General features: G+C 38.3%; 1 protein-coding gene across 1 annotated transcript; it reads right to left on the reverse strand.

Moving 5' to 3' along the window:
- Positions 1-685: 685 nt before the first annotated feature.
- LOC309671762 (SWI/SNF-related matrix-associated actin-dependent regulator of chromatin subfamily A containing DEAD/H box 1-like) lies at positions 686-12,983 on the reverse strand (the record flags this gene model as incomplete). Its single annotated transcript, XM_082483058.1, has 6 exons — positions 686-1,137; positions 2,662-2,743; positions 3,410-3,499; positions 5,508-5,596; positions 10,686-10,749; positions 12,795-12,983. 6 exons carry the CDS (start codon positions 12,981-12,983, stop codon positions 686-688), a joined length of 966 nt encoding a protein of 321 aa, XP_082339184.1.
- Between the last annotated feature and the right edge of the window lie 2,956 nt (positions 12,984-15,939).

Here is a 15,939-nt window from a genome sequence, read left to right on the forward strand (position 1 = left end):
CGAAACTGCATGAAATGTGAAGGCAACAAACAAACCATGGGAAACATTTGAAAGTAACATCCCAGTGACAGTAGATAATCTACTTACCCAAGAGATACTGTTTTCCCTTCTGTTGTGGATTGTGGTTTAACCTTCTGATGCTTTACCTTTTATTAATAAAAACACAGCAGCTTGCTCCACTAAAAAAAATGGCTGCAGTGCTCAGCTAGCAAAACCATGCTAGAGACTAAGCTGCAGTAGATTAAAGAAAAAAGACAAAAGAAAAAAAAGAAAAAAGAAAAAAGAAAAAGACAATGATTGTTTCTTGTATGAAACTGAAAATATCCATGCTGGCACCTTCAATCATGGAGCTACCCTGGAAGCTGCTGTTCAATTGTCTGCAGTAAAGGTCCTGCCACGTTCTTGCCTTCTGCATGGGTTTTCAGCTCTAAGAGCTCAGAACAGGCTAGCAAACACCTCCTTCCCAAGTGAAAGCTCTAATTTCTTCTTCTGCAGTGAAATCAACCAACTTTCTGTGCTACAGAGTGAGTGACAGTAATGTCAGCCAATCAGCTTGAGTTTTCCAGGAAAATCACCCCTTAATTCATTCAAAATCAGGTCATATGACACTATTTGAAACGCTATTGGCTTAGGAGGAACATAGCATTTTAGCCTAATCAGGGTAAGGCCACCCATCTAAGCCTCCCTAGGCTGAAGCCACCTTGGCTCTAGGCAGGCTGGGGATAGGAAAAGAAGAATGCAGACCTACCAGAGCCTCCCAGCTGTTAAAGGGCCGGAGCGCTATTATCTTCTGAGCCTTTTTCTGAGAACACTGGGGAATCAAAGTCAGTTCACTCGGGGAAGCATCCTGCAGGAAGCTCAGGATTTTCGCTTTGTAGCCATCCTCCATCACTTCATTGCCGCTGCTGTAGTCCTCGTCAAGGGAGCTGCCACCATCTTCGGAACCCGACTCATCCTCTGAGTCTTCTGTTTCTCTTTTAGTACTCCAAAAGCTCTTTTTTCCTTTGTCCTTTTTCCGAAAGCCGTTCTGCTCTTTCCCAGATTTCTGCTTCGGCTTCTCTTTATTCTCGTCACTTCTGCGCTTGGTGGAGGCTGCGGTCCAGTCAGAAGCTTCACTTTTGGGAGTGAATTCCATGCCTACGCATGCAATATTAAAGGCAACAAGTCAACGCATACTGGTTAAGGGCAAATTAAAACCCACTGTTATTCCAAAATAAAACCTATATAGACATAAAACACAACTCTAGTATTTAATACTCAACATCAAGTGTTACTAAGAGAAAAGAGGAACAAACACCATGCAAGTCTTTGAAACATGTAAATAGTACCACCTGTGAGTATAAGATGAGCAATGCTAATTTGTATACTGGTCAAATAGCAGAAGGTTTAAGTAACTGTCTTAAAATACAGATGATCAATGCTATGTAATATGTGTGAGTTGCAGAAGCTCTGAGGTAAGAGCAGATAGTTAAGAACTCTGATGTATTGCTGGGACTGGTCTCACTCCACCCAACTGCAGAGATACTAATTCTGCTGATTTCAGAAAACAAGCCTACTTTCACCATGACAATTATTTATTTTTGCCATTTTAATGCATCTCAGTACAGCATTAGAGGTGGGACAATAAAAAAATGCACTCGTCAAAGACACTGGAAGAATGAGGTATTTCTGATGAAAGTAAAGCTACTGTCTTAAAGTAAGATAGAGGTTATTTAACAGAATGTGAGCCAAGTCCTTTTCGGAAGTTACTTGTATGGGTTTTTCCTTCTTCTTTGGAATGAAGCACTTGCAACTCTTTCTCTTCTGCCCAAACCCAGCTTGCTGCTGATTGACTCCAACCCCTATGTCTGTCTTCTCAGAAGCAGCAGCAAGGACCCAACCTCATGCATATACTGATAGCTCTCTCCTCTTGTAAAGAATCCAATTAAGAATACCATCCTACCCCAAGAATACTTAAATAGCTGATACAGCAAAACATGTACATATCTGACAGCTGTGTAACACTCTGAAAAGTAATCAGCTCATTAAATAGTATTTAAGTTATGACTTGCAGATTTACATGGAATCAATGGTTCTTGCTCCCCACCACATTTAATGCACTGGCATTTATAAATTGGTTGCATAATTTAAGGCCTATTTCTAGTATTTTTCTCTCCTAGAATATATTTGACTAGATGATCTCTAGAGGTCCCTTCCAACTCTGAAAATTCTGTGATTCTGTGATATTTTAAACGGATAAAATAGCATGCGTCACCTGTCACCTATGCAGTTATTTGCAATTACAGATTTACAAATTACTCCAGTTAAAAAACAAAATTTATTTTTAAAGAAGCAGGAAGGAAGCAGGTGTCAGCTTTGACACATTTCAAAGTATATTTTATGATATACCCACAGGTAATTACAACTTATGTAAATTTGTATTAGCAAGGCAGAGATATTTATCTCTACTTACAGAGCAAAAAGATAAGATAATCATGATACTTAAAAAATACAGAAAAGTTGAGTTTCTTTCTTTTATCCTTCCCACAATACTAATTTCAAGTATCAGTGAAGGTTTGTAGGCATAGTGCTGTCAGGACTGTTATTGCTGGACATTAGAAAAAAATTGTATTACTTCTTTGTTTTGTCTTGGGATAAAATGGATTATAAGTCTGTCTTTACCCTCATCTTCTGCAAATACTCTCAGGGCCTCCAGTGCTTCGTGAAACACCCAGTTGTGTTCCTGAAGTACATCTCTCAGTTCCTAGTAAAAGATAAGAATTTTTGTATTGTGGTAAGGTAAGTAAAAACTACATTTCTGTGCATAACAACATTAGGGCACTAACATTTAATTTTAATTGCACAAGGCGAAAAAATACCCTGCAAACCATATGATTTAAAATAAAGGAAGATAAAAGGAGAAAACCCTTCAGTTTATCCTTATACACTCGAGCTTAGGCAGAGCTACACTCCACTTCTCAAAAGGGCAAGAACACACATAAACAAGCTTTGCTTCCAACAATTTAACACACAGTATTAAAATGCCCTGACCAGTTGCTGAGTATCATCAGGTACTAAACTAATACAAAATGCACAATATATCTAGTCATCCAGGGGAGAAGAGTGTGAGAGAGAGGGGGAGGGATAATTTCCCCATGGATTTTTTATAAAAGGCCATCAAATTTGACTACGCCAGGCTTGTCACGGGACAAAAAAATTAGGATGAGAAGTTCCACATGTCCTAATTACATCCAACTGCTCTAAGTTCAGGGCAAGTTATATTCCAAATACAGCAACAGCAAAGACCTTCCAACCCCGCGCTCTTTCCAAAAGTGCTGCTGGTGTAAGGACTGTTTCACTTGGACTATCAACAGCTGCAATTTTCTTAAGAAGTCAAAACCTGAAGTGCCATCAGGAGACATGAGCTCACCTCCTTATCCAATCCAGGGAATGTGTTTTGCAGCTTCTTCACAAGCATCTCTTGCCTCTCCCATTGTCTTTGGGGTTCTGACTCATCCAGCTATGTTAAAAAAAGAAATCTGTAAGGTTTAATGTAAATTACAAACATAGAAACATAAAGTATTTAAAACCATCAAACCTAATCCATATTGCTTATCCTTAAAGAGCCACCCTAAATGACAAAAGCTCTTTAAAAAAAAAAAAATCCAAGTTGCAGCAGTAACTCCTCATACATAGCCAAAGATCAAAATAAGACCAAAACTTTCATAAGCATAGAAAACATCTTTAGTCATGAAAGACTGGCATTCTTTACTTGATAAGCATACACAGAACAAAGTTACATCAAAATATAAATAATTTAGAACTATCTAGTTTGTATTTCTTAAAAATAAAGAGTTAGTGGTGATTCTGGATGATATTTTAAGGCAGGGTTAAAAGTCAGTCAGTTAGGTTAGATTACCAAGCATGCAGTATTTAACCCACCAGAGTCTATAAACATGTCAAATGGTGTGTTTATATGAAGATTTACAGGTGAAAAAAAAAATAAATCCACAAATACTGTGGAGCACCATGGAGTCACATCAAAAGCTGGCAAAAGTCTTCATCAACAATATCTTCACTAATAGCTACTATCAGCCTGCAAAAGGGAGGTTTCTTATGAATGAGTGCCAAAACTTCTACATGCCACAAGCTGCTGTGGTGTGTTATGTATTCACCACAAAGAATTATGCAAGTTTCTTCAAAGAGCTTTGACTGCAAAGTGACTACAGATCTACTTATCTACAGCAGAGATGCCCATAGGTTTGATCAATATTTACTGCGCTGAATGATGCTATTTGCTGAAAGAGCACAAACCAGATCACCCAGAAGCACTCCGAGTAACAGAGGACAGGGTTCCTTTCCTCAATGAGCCTATGGTATCAATAAGAGTACAGCTACGGTACGTACAATAGCTGGCAAAATATGTTCATCTATAGAACCAGAGGAAAAGCAAGAGTGAGAAAAAAGCTCCTGAAAGTTTTCTTACTATGACTGTCTATTACAAATTCTAAAAACCCATGTTTCAGCTTTATTTTTCCCAATCCTTCCCCTTTTAACTGTAATGGAACTGTTAAGCACAGAAAACAATCTGCTGCATGAAACCAGGTCCAGTGAAACACTGATTGCTAGGCTGACTAGGTAATAATTCAGTAAAGTCTCCATTGTAACCTAACCCAGAGGTTTGGTATGGAGGAACAAACCCAAACCCCAGCAAATTTTGCCTCACAAAATTCTCAGCTCAGAAAGTAGGGGAATATCAGAGTAGTAGTATTTTTGCTTTCATGGAAAACTGTTTTCTCTTCATCTTGTTCTGACCGAGGACAATATCTGATTTCAACACAAAAATAGTCGCCACCCTCCATCCAGCCTCCAGTATTTACTGCAGAATTCCCTTTCTCTACTATAAGTGGTTTTCAAGGATGTCTACTGGGATGCCTGGGAGCAGGCCTCATGACAGCACTGTAGGACTGTGCATGAGGCCTGCCAAATACCTACCTGAATGCACACAGTTCCCATTTATTAGCAGGGGTAAAAGTAATCATTCCTTTACACATAACCGATTCATTCCTTTTAAAGATTTCCCTAAGTCAGTTTCAAATATACACATAAACAACATTACTCCTATAACACAGCAGAATAATATCAACAGATGTTGAACTTTATCTATTGGAGGAAACACAAGGCATGACCTGGTGAGGCAAGGTGATCCATAGCCAGTAACTCCCACTGATGCTCACAAGAACCGTATGGTACCCAGCGCCTCACATACTGCTACCTGCCACCAACTACTTCCACCAAAACAGTGGACAGGCTATTGGGATACAAATGCACAAACACTACAGAACAAAGCAGGTGACTCCATTCAGAATTGCCAAGGAGAAGAAAGTGGAAAACCTTTATTCAGATGCCTTGAATTTGATTAAATTCTCTGATAAAAGACACCAAGTTCATGACACAACCATCACTGACCAAGTCAGGTAATTCCACTTATTTTACAATGCACAGCAAGAAAAAAAATGAGTACTTACATAATCAGCTTTTGGCTTTTTTGTGACTTGCTCATTGCTGTTTTCGGAATCTGTGGGAGAATCTTTTAGTTTCCTTTTACGAGAGGCAGCTTTAAAAAAGAATCGAGGCAGAAAAGAAGTAATTACTTTCATTAAGTTCAGCTCAAAACAGTAGGATCATTCAAACCAACACTATAGTAAGTACTTATTAACTGCACAAGATGTTTACCAGTCTCCATAATAGTTTCCTATTATAGTCAACAGATACATTGAAATGTCAAGTAAAGCAGCTGCTTGAAAGTACATGTTTATTTACCTCTAAGTTTTCTTTAGTAGTTTGGCAATTAATCAAGCAATTACTTCTCATAAATAACAACTGAAATAGCTTTTTTTTATATATAATTGCCAAGAATTTTACACACAAGTTGCATAAAAGTATGTCTGTCTGTTTTCACTCAAGCTGACTGCTTTTGGAAAGTTGGTACTTAATCAAGGCCGAACCCCAGTCGTGAGCTGGAGTATGTACTTCACTGCCAATCTGGAAGTGCTGATGACTGATTTCTGGCTCAGGTGCACTCTGGAGAGGTTACCACCAAAGAGTTTTCAACATTAACTCCAAATGTCTGAAAGAAAACTATGCATATTAAGTCAGTGATAACTAAATATCAGTGATAACCATATTCCTTATGGATAGTTCACATGAGCCAGAACTTTCTGAATACCTTTGGGCCCCGGTGATTAACAAGAGATTATCATCTCAGCATTAAGACCTGCCCAGTCAGGTGCATTTTCTGACTGCTGACGTGCACAGCACATGAAGGCAAGAACAAATTACCACTATTTCTGCACGTTATCTTTCCTTGAAGCAGCAACTGTTACCAGACCAAACTATTGTAAAAATTCCTAGTCCATGATCTGAAACAGTACTGCAAGTTAAATCTTTTTTGGATTAACAACCGCCTGCAGAGCTTCGATGCTCGATACCAGCATCTCTGGCCAACCTCACCTCAAGGCTGCCAAAGGAGACCAGTGAACAAGCACACACACACACGCGCGCACACACACACACACAAAAAAGCACGTTTGCTCTCCAATCCAAAAGACTGCCTGGATGATGAAAATAGTTTTAGGTGTGGAAAATTAAGTAGCCACATCTTTCCACAAAATAAAATTTTGGGTGGAGATGCTTTAAATAAATTTTCTGCTAGACTCTGACATCAAACAGAGGTGTAACATACAACTATTTAAAAAAAAAGAAAAAAATCATTAAAACATCCCAAAGGCAGAAACATAAAGCATCAGCAAATCTTCCTTCAATGAAGCATCTGGCAAGAGATAGGAGAAAACACTGATAAGATTTTTTTCAGAGTCTATGTATTCCTATATATAGGTATAAATATATACAAAAGGCACAGTTCAAAGCATGCAGAGAACACGCCAATGGAGGGGAGACGACTCTCCTTCACCACTCAGACCTTGACCTTTCCGCCCAAGAACCTCATTTAAACAGTATTGCCAGGAAAAGGCACTCTACTAGCTTAAGTCTGAGAAATGTACGTTTGTCTTGATATAAAAGATAAAGGCTGTCAGGCTGCTGTTGGGTAAAGCACTAGACGTCACGGAGGCCTCACGCTCAATTAAAACCGCAATTAAAACTCAAAGCTCATTACTGCTCAAGCTTAATTAAGACTGCATTCAGGATGGATAATTCTGAATGCAAACAGTGACCCTGCAAACCCCTTTGCCTTAAACAACAAAAAAAAAGTATTTCAAAGATCTCCCTGCTTTGAAGTCATGGGCTGAGCACTCAATAGTCTTTGAAGAAAGCCTGATCATGAGTAATTTTAGAGGCAATTGAACTGTAGCAAAGGATCGTGGTCTCAGGAATTTATCAACACACAATCACTTAGAAATCACACTGTATACGTCATCTGCAAGTGACAAAAAAAAATAAATCCCAACTTCCTGAAGACATTTACTTTGCAAGGTACACTTTAATTAGTCTTTCCTGTTCTAAGGCAGCATACAGCTGAGGGGATGAAGAAACTCTATTACTGGTAGACCAGAACCATCCTTGGAGTGGAGGCAGGGGACACCAGACCTTCCAGAGGAATCCTTGTTCTCTCTATAAATGTTATGATTAATGAGCAATGAGAAAAGCAGCTCCATGGTTTCAAAATTGAGAGGCATCTCTAACTACTTCCACTGTTACCTGCTGCTACAAAAACAACCCCTTATTACTGTGACTTCCCCCACCACTACAAAAGAAACGGTCATTTCTGCCTGTTCAAAAAGCAGTGAACATCAGACAAGTTTACATGAGGCTTCAGCTCAGAAGTGCCCTTGCTGATTTCATGGTTTTCACGATGTACAGAAAACACCACCAGAAACAAACCACAAGCACCAGATATTACTATAACTTCAACTCTTTCACTCATACACATATTTTTAGTATGCCACATCTAGTCTTCATGCTAGTACGTCATCTGCAATGCTTCTTAGTTTAGCTATATACAACTACTGAATTCAAGCTATAAATACCAGATTTGTCATTTTGAGAGAACAGAAAAATTTGAAGATGGCTCAGAAGCTTTTGCTTCACAAAACTGTATCTTGTCCCTGACCTCTCACACACTCAACACTTCACAGCAAGTAAAGTATATCATAAATTGACATAGGTAAGCAGATGTTCAGTAATGCCTCTCTCACATTTTAAAAAAACATGTCCAAAAGTAGGTGATTTATACCATCACTTTCAGGCACGCTTACTCCTAATTAAACATTTTATACAACAGCTGTGATTAGTGAGAATTTTGCTGCCAAGAAAATTTTTCTGTGGGCTCGTATTGAAAGGATGTGAAACAGCATTCTTAGATCAACACAAAAATGGCCAAAAGGCAGGGCCTACATACCAGAAATCAAAGTGATTTAGTTCAAAGACTGTGAACTGCAACAAAGTGTAAGGACACATATTAGCTTAAACTGGTTTAATCATAGAACCACAGAATGGTTTAGGTTGGAAGGGAAGTAATTATAGTCTTCCAGGAAGTGATTTTCCAGGAGCAGCAGCACTCAGAAGTAGCATATCCCTCAAAAATATGCCAGCTTTAGTTTTCTATTGCCAGCATCCAAGAAGTCCTATCAGTAGAATCTGACCATGCACACAGTGATAAACTCAAAATGTTGGTCTGGCTGGGGAAAAAAAAAAAAAACAAAAAAAAAAACAAAACACCAAAACCAAAAAACCACCACCACACAACACAAAAGCGAGCCCTCATTAAGATTAGCCCAATGTTTTAAAGCTTTCCAGTATTTGTTAACAATCTTTGAAGTTATATATAAAAATATGATAAGTTCAACAGGGAGAAGCAAATTAGCAAAAAATCCTCTACTTTAGAAAGGGAGTAAAACTGTGCTTCCTCAGCACGTGAGCTTCCTAGACATATTGCTTCCAAATCCATAGGATATCGCACAAAAAGACACATGAACGACTTAGGACAACTAAAATAATCAAGTGTGATAATAAATAGCTTTTTCCACCATATCCAAACCATGAAGATCTCAGGAAAACCATGGACAACTAAACAGCAAACAGATGGAGACTGCTGAAATGGATTAGCTTTTTATGTTAATATTCATACCAACCTTTCACTCTTCCCCACCAAGCCTAGTAAATTAGTCAAAAAGATTAATATAAGACAAGAGATTTAACCCTGGACTTAGATGATGTCAAGAAATAAACCCAAAGCCCAAGAATGATGACCCTTTGTCATGGTTTGGGCCAAACTGGCCACTGGGCAAATGACAGATGCTCTCCCCCACCTCTCCAAAAACAGAGGCAGGTGAGAGAGAGAGAGACTGAGACTTATGAGTTTAGAAGGAAACTACTTCAATAAAATATTAATAATAAAATAAAAAGAAAATAATGAAATATATACAAAACTGTATCAAGCTCCCATGATGACAATCACATCACCAGCTAGTACTGGGGAAGTCCCAGGCTGGACTCAGTGACAGATGGGTACTGGATTCCCGATCTGGATCCAGGATTGGGATCAAAGGCAGACGAACAGAGTCCTCCTTGGACGTCGGCCATTGAAGAAAGAGAGAGCTGACCCTTTGATCCCTCAGCTTTTACACTCAGCATAAGGCAGATGGGATGGAATACCCCGTTGGTCAGTTTTGGGTCACCCGTCCTGTCCACTCCTCCCCACAGGTGGGACCCCTCTGCGCTCTTCTGCTTCCAACCCTCCAATGGGGCAAATAACCAAGTGAGCTGCCCTCGGCTGTTACAGCACTAAGCATAAGCAGGAGCCTCTCTGCATCCCGTGCCTGGGCATCAGCTATAGACATTGGTCTTATCACTCTGAGAGCAAACAGTGTCTGCACAATATGCTGTTAATTTCAGTAGTTAGAAGAGGTCCAGCTAAAAAGCAGTTACTGAACAAAATTGGTCCTGTTTTACCTCAAAACAGGACACGCTTTTACATGCTTACCACTTTCTACATGCTCCTACATCATGTGCTGGGGTTTTTGTTTGTTTGTTTGTTTTGTTTGTTTGGTTTTGTTTGGTTTTTTTTATTTATTTTGATAACAACATAAACTCAGATGCAGAACAAAAACCCTAAATAAGCTCTGAGGGCTCAAAGGCATGGTTTGGAGGCTGTTTTGCTAGAGAACCATGGGGATTTGTCTAATGTTTAAGAATAACAGTTCTTATTCAGAACTACAAGCACGTCTTGAAGTCAGCCTGAAGAGAAAATTGCGATGGGCTTTGACACAAACAATACCTAGTTATGAGTGGCTACATACTCCAGTATATTTTTTCCTTACCACCAGATTTCTCACCTACAACATTTGGAATTATTACTGCTAATCCATTACTATTTTCCTCAACTTCTGGGCAAAGAAGGAGCCAGCAAGAACAGAAATCACTTAAAGACCCACACGTAAAGCAATCCTGAGCGTCACAGAACAAATTCCCCTTTTTTGTTCTATTTTTGGATTTTGGTCCGCATCCTCTTTTCATCTTTCCCCATGCAAAGCCTGTAATTACAGTTTTCTGTTATTACAATAAACAAACAATAACTTTTAGCATACGCTTTAGCACTTTTAAAATACCTCCGTACCAAGTTTACTTCTCTGGATTAGCTACAGCTTCTCAAATTTATTTTTGGTGGGGTTTTTTGTTAAACATACCTTCATCATTGAACTTCAAGCCAGCAGCTATTGCTTCATCCATTGTTTGTGTTGATTCTATCAACTGCAAAAAAAAGAGTCAACTGCTAAGTGGTGATATTTAACCCAGCTGAACAGAGGACAATGATAGATCAGCGTGATTTAAGTACGCTTTAAAAAACACCCCCAAAATAATACATGTATTACAAAATCCAAGAACCAAATTGACTAGACTGATCACATCAGCTGTATTTGGAAACACTTTGAAACACCTACTGGAAAACATTTTTAATAGAGTCTCATTTATTATCACTTTTTTCCTACTTCACAAACATACCATATAGGTTTACTTAAAAGCTTTTTATTTTTCCAAAAGCTATTCAACGTTACTATCACAAAACCAGATGATCCAAAAAACTAACTTAACTCATAAAGTGTCTGTATAGTGTTAGGTCACATTGATTTGTTTCCTGAAAGTACATGCATGAAACTTATAACATGCCTCAGAGTTTATCTATACTTCCTTTCAGTCTTAGATTCTCTCTCCATCCACATGTAATCTCAAAACAGATCATTTTGCAAATTAATTGTATAATAAGACTTTTAGACTGCTTTTTGCAAGTGAGATAACTGCAACAGAAGCAAATGGCCTAAAGGTTATAAATAAAAAAAAAAAAAAACAACCCACAAAAAATGAAGTTATAAAGACTCACGATTCCCAAGCATCTGTCCACGATTGTAAACAGCATCTTACAATTTTGCTATAAACACACAATTTCCTTTTCAAAAAGCTCATTTTTCCTTAATAGCCTTTATCAGTTGCATAGGGTTTGTCAGGACAGACTGTTCCAGGTGCTTCATGAAGAAACAATAAATTTGCCTAATATTCCTTCATTTTCCTTAAAAAATGTTCTGGCTATGTAACTGTGGATAAAAATTTGCACAGCTTCTATGTACTACAAAGTTCTGCTAATACAGGAGCTGTTTTACACTCTCCTGGGAATAAATACCATCAGCACTACACATCACTGAGTAATTAAAAACACCACTGAAAACACAAAACAGCAGTCTGACACACCACATGTCATTTCTAGCTAGTTTCCATGCTACAATGAACTGTTATCACTCTTTGGTTTGAACAGATTCCATGTGTCCAAAAACTGAAACTTCATACATTCTGGACATCTACAATCCAGATTTTATTACAGCATCCAGGAGAAAAATTCCAAAACTGCTATTTGCAACCCCTTCTTTCTTCCTAAAGCAGAAAGCCTAAACATAAAGCTTGATACACTGGGGGGGAAAAAACAAACAAACAAAAAACCCCACACAAATAAACAACAAGGAGTACCAGTAAAATTTCTATATTTCTTTAATGACCTTTCAAAAACCAGCAAACTTAACAGATTAACTAGGTTTTCACTAGCTTTAGTTTTCAAAGCCCAATGTGTTTAAATTACCTATCAGCACTGAAAAGTAACCTTGCCAAAAATACGATTTACCGTACTGAATATATTTTACTGTAATAAGTTACCATAACACTACTGTAGATTTGTACTGTACATTAGACAACGGCCAAGGGTATCTCACGTGTCAGTGTAATCAGAACAAATTATAGTAAATTCAAACCTACTCTCTTTTTGCCTTACTAGTAGTACTTAAGGCTTTGAGTATTATATTTCATAAATCCAAGGGCACACCATTTCATCTACTGGAGAAGATGGCAATGACTTCACCCATTCCACATTTAATCAGCAAGCCACACTCCAACAATAGCAGTTATCGACAGTTACCAACCAAGACAGCTAGAACTAAGATTAAACACCACAACAGAAAGAAGTAATAGACAAATTTTCTATACACTGGAATTCACCCTTGCTGAGTTGATGTAAAGGCTTACATACATATATAAATAAATATAAAGTGTGTGTGTGTATACATATATTCATTTGTATATATACACATAAGTGTCTGTATGCGGAAATATTACATGGCTGTAGTTCCCCTAAAATACATTGCTTTGATACACCCTTTTGCTAATAAGAATTAAGTCTCTAATAAAGCCAGAAGCTTAGGAACACTGCCTACAAATAGTCATCAAAATAAATCAAAAGAACAGAGAATTATTACTTGTAGTAGTTCTTGATCACTTCTTTGGGGAAAAAGTTCCTTTAGTGTTTGCAGCTTTGCATCTCTGATGTCTTCCTCCACAACCTTCTTCACAGCTGGCAGCTGATCCCCACCATTTACATACGCCAACTGGGGTAGCTCATCTTCAGGCTGTTCATCATCATCAGACTGTTCAGAGCTACGATGCATGGGGGAGGAGAAAAAGAATTAAAATTTATTTTTGCTTATGAATGTTTTGCTCTACCAGAACATTACTGTAAACCAAAACACCACACAAAACATATTTAGATGCATTCAGTAACACTGAACCAACTTGTACCCAAGGTGATACCTTCTATTCAGGACACAATAAAGCACATACAATTAAGGAAAGAAGAAAGGAGGAACAGACAAGGGAAATACCGTGACTTACCCTCCTATCATGCTTATAAAAGGTTACTTGCCAATTTAGGAACAACCATTTTAATACATTTCATGATTTCAACTACCAAAATTACATCAGACCATCTCAAGTCTGTCTCAGTCTTGCTAGGATTTGTTTGACCAACAGATAAACAGATGCAGTTAAGTTCTTTGAATTTTCCTTCGCAATGAGCTGGGAACTAGGACAGAGAGTTGATACTGCAGCTGGAAAATTTTTTACAAAGATCCTTATGCAGCATCTTAAACAGATAAACATGGGAAAAACATTTCTGAAAAAAGCCAAATCCTGAATTTACTGAAAGATTTATTATTAGAGCTAACCTGCAGAAAAAGCAATCCCTATACTTTTTTCATGATATTCAGTTGCACAGACAAGACTGAACACAAGCACAGGTTTCCCATCCTACTGCCTTTCATAGACACATAAAAATCTCATTTCCTGAATGAAAATTAATTGAACTATACAGAGTTTGCCATTTCATAGGAACTTCACCATCAAAAAGGCTTGCCTGCAGGTCTCTTTACACAGATATAGACAAAAGACTAAAACAACAACAAAAAAATCCCTCTTCTTCCTCACTTTGTTTAGCAGTTGCAACAGGCAGATTGCAATACAATTTTGAAAAAAGTAGTAACATGCAACTTGTGTAGAAGGTATACGCTCCTTTGAGACAACTGTTCAACAAATAATCCTTTTCTCCCTATCCTGTTCAAAAGGCACACACAGCTACATGGACTCTGTGGTTGTGCTTCTCAGAGTGAAAAAAATTCCTCAAAACAAAAAGTAACTCAAATTCCTCTACAATCCACCAAGCCATCTGGCTGTAAGCTTCAGAAGGCAAATCCAGCATCCACTTTAAAAAAAAGTCTTAGTGAAATGGCATATTAAAATTCTATTAGCATATTTCAGATCTTTTTGCCTTGATAAGGAAAAAAGTTTCTTTATCAACTGCATTTAAAAAAGAAAAATCAATCTAAATGGATATGGTAACACTGCAATTACCCTAACCTTTCCTATAAGGGATTAACATCTAGATACTTGTCAACAAAGCCAGAGTTACATCATAAATCTTGTCCTTTCTATATAATCACATCCTTATCAAGCATGAAGAAACACTCATTTAAGTGCTAAATGAGTATGACTCTGATGCACAAAACATTGTGTTAGAGTTCTGCTTTTTTCTAACAGAGCCCAGACAGTGACTCTGGTAGTGAAGCTTGTGGCACACTTCCTTTTAGCAAAGTCATACTTTCTGCTCTATCCCTTATTCAGGATAAGGGGGGCTGGGACACTCTGCAAAAAGAAAAAAAAATTCACAACTCCCTCAAACACTAGGTAACACATGCACTAAAATGCACAGTGCAAAGACACTTGATTGACTGATTCTGTGCAAAGCCAGGCTAAATTCAGCACAAGCCAGAGCTCATAAGCCTGGCCAGATCCAAGCTAACTCCTCCCACACTCTCAATTTGATTATTAGCTCAACCAGAACGCCACTTGTGAGACAGCTTAGTGGGTTCAAGACACATTGATTAGCACCTGAGCCAACACACCGTGCCAAAGCGTCAGGCACTGGGGTGCCTAGTGCTTAAGAGGCCAGTGGCCATGCCGGAATAATGAAGAGTACGAGAGGAGGTAGCTTATGTTCATCAGCCCCACTAGGAGCCACTTTGCTGTCTGTATCTCACTCCCGTTAACTGGAATATGGTATAGAAACAGCAATCTGTGGCTCTTCAATTTGGATCCCGCACGACTTATTAGCATCGGCCCCACATGGTACAAAACTGCTTGTACTGCTTCCAAACTGCGTTGATCCCAGAAGCAGTGGAACTATGTTTACACAGCACTGCATGCAAGACAATTTGGTGTATGCAACCAGCTTGCCACCTCTGTATCCTTGCATAATCTGCAACTTAAACCATAGACAGGAGTTCACTCTGCTAACTACTAATTTTTTTTTCTTACCAAGCATCTGCCTTTAGTTGGAGCTTTGGGGAAGATGTGTTGGAAAAAAAAATTAAAAAAAATAAAAATCAAGAATTTCAGATAATAGCAGCAGGGAAAAGCATTCTTTCATTTCTGCTGACAAGCTCCAGCAACTCCATGCTCTGCAGAACTGAAAATCTGACAAGAGACTACACCTGGTTAGGTTGCTATTACAACCTTAGGTTGCTATTACAACCTTAGGTTGCTATTACAACCTTAGGTTGCTATTACAACCTTAGGTTGCTATTACAACCTTAGGTTGCTATTACAACCTTAGGTTGCTATTACAACCTTAGGTTGCTATTACAACCTTAGGTTGCTATTACAACCTTAGGTTGCTATTACAACCTTAGGTTGCTATTACAACCTTAGGTTGCTATTACAACCTTAGGTTGCTATTACAACCTTAGGTTGCTATTACAACCTTAGGTTGCTATTACAACCTTAGGTTGCTATTAGTTTAGAATCTCAAAAAAGCAGGTTAAGCAATTTTGTTTTGCTTAGCACAAGAACATTTAAGGGGCACAGAAAATTACCACGTTTTGGTCACAAAGACATGTAACTAGTGGGTAATAAATAGCAGGGGTTTCTTAAAACCATTCCAACTGGTTGTGCGAGATGCCTGTCTACATCTTGTCTCTCTTGCACTCTCAACACTGCCTTATTAGCACCCACACAAGCGACTCTTGCACATTACTCTCCTCTCTCCCGGCTTATTCAAAAATATGAATTTCC

Source organism: Vanellus vanellus (genome assembly GCF_965231255.1).
Source record: "Vanellus vanellus genome assembly, chromosome: 4".
Classification (NCBI taxonomy): domain Eukaryota; kingdom Metazoa; phylum Chordata; class Aves; order Charadriiformes; family Charadriidae; genus Vanellus; species Vanellus vanellus.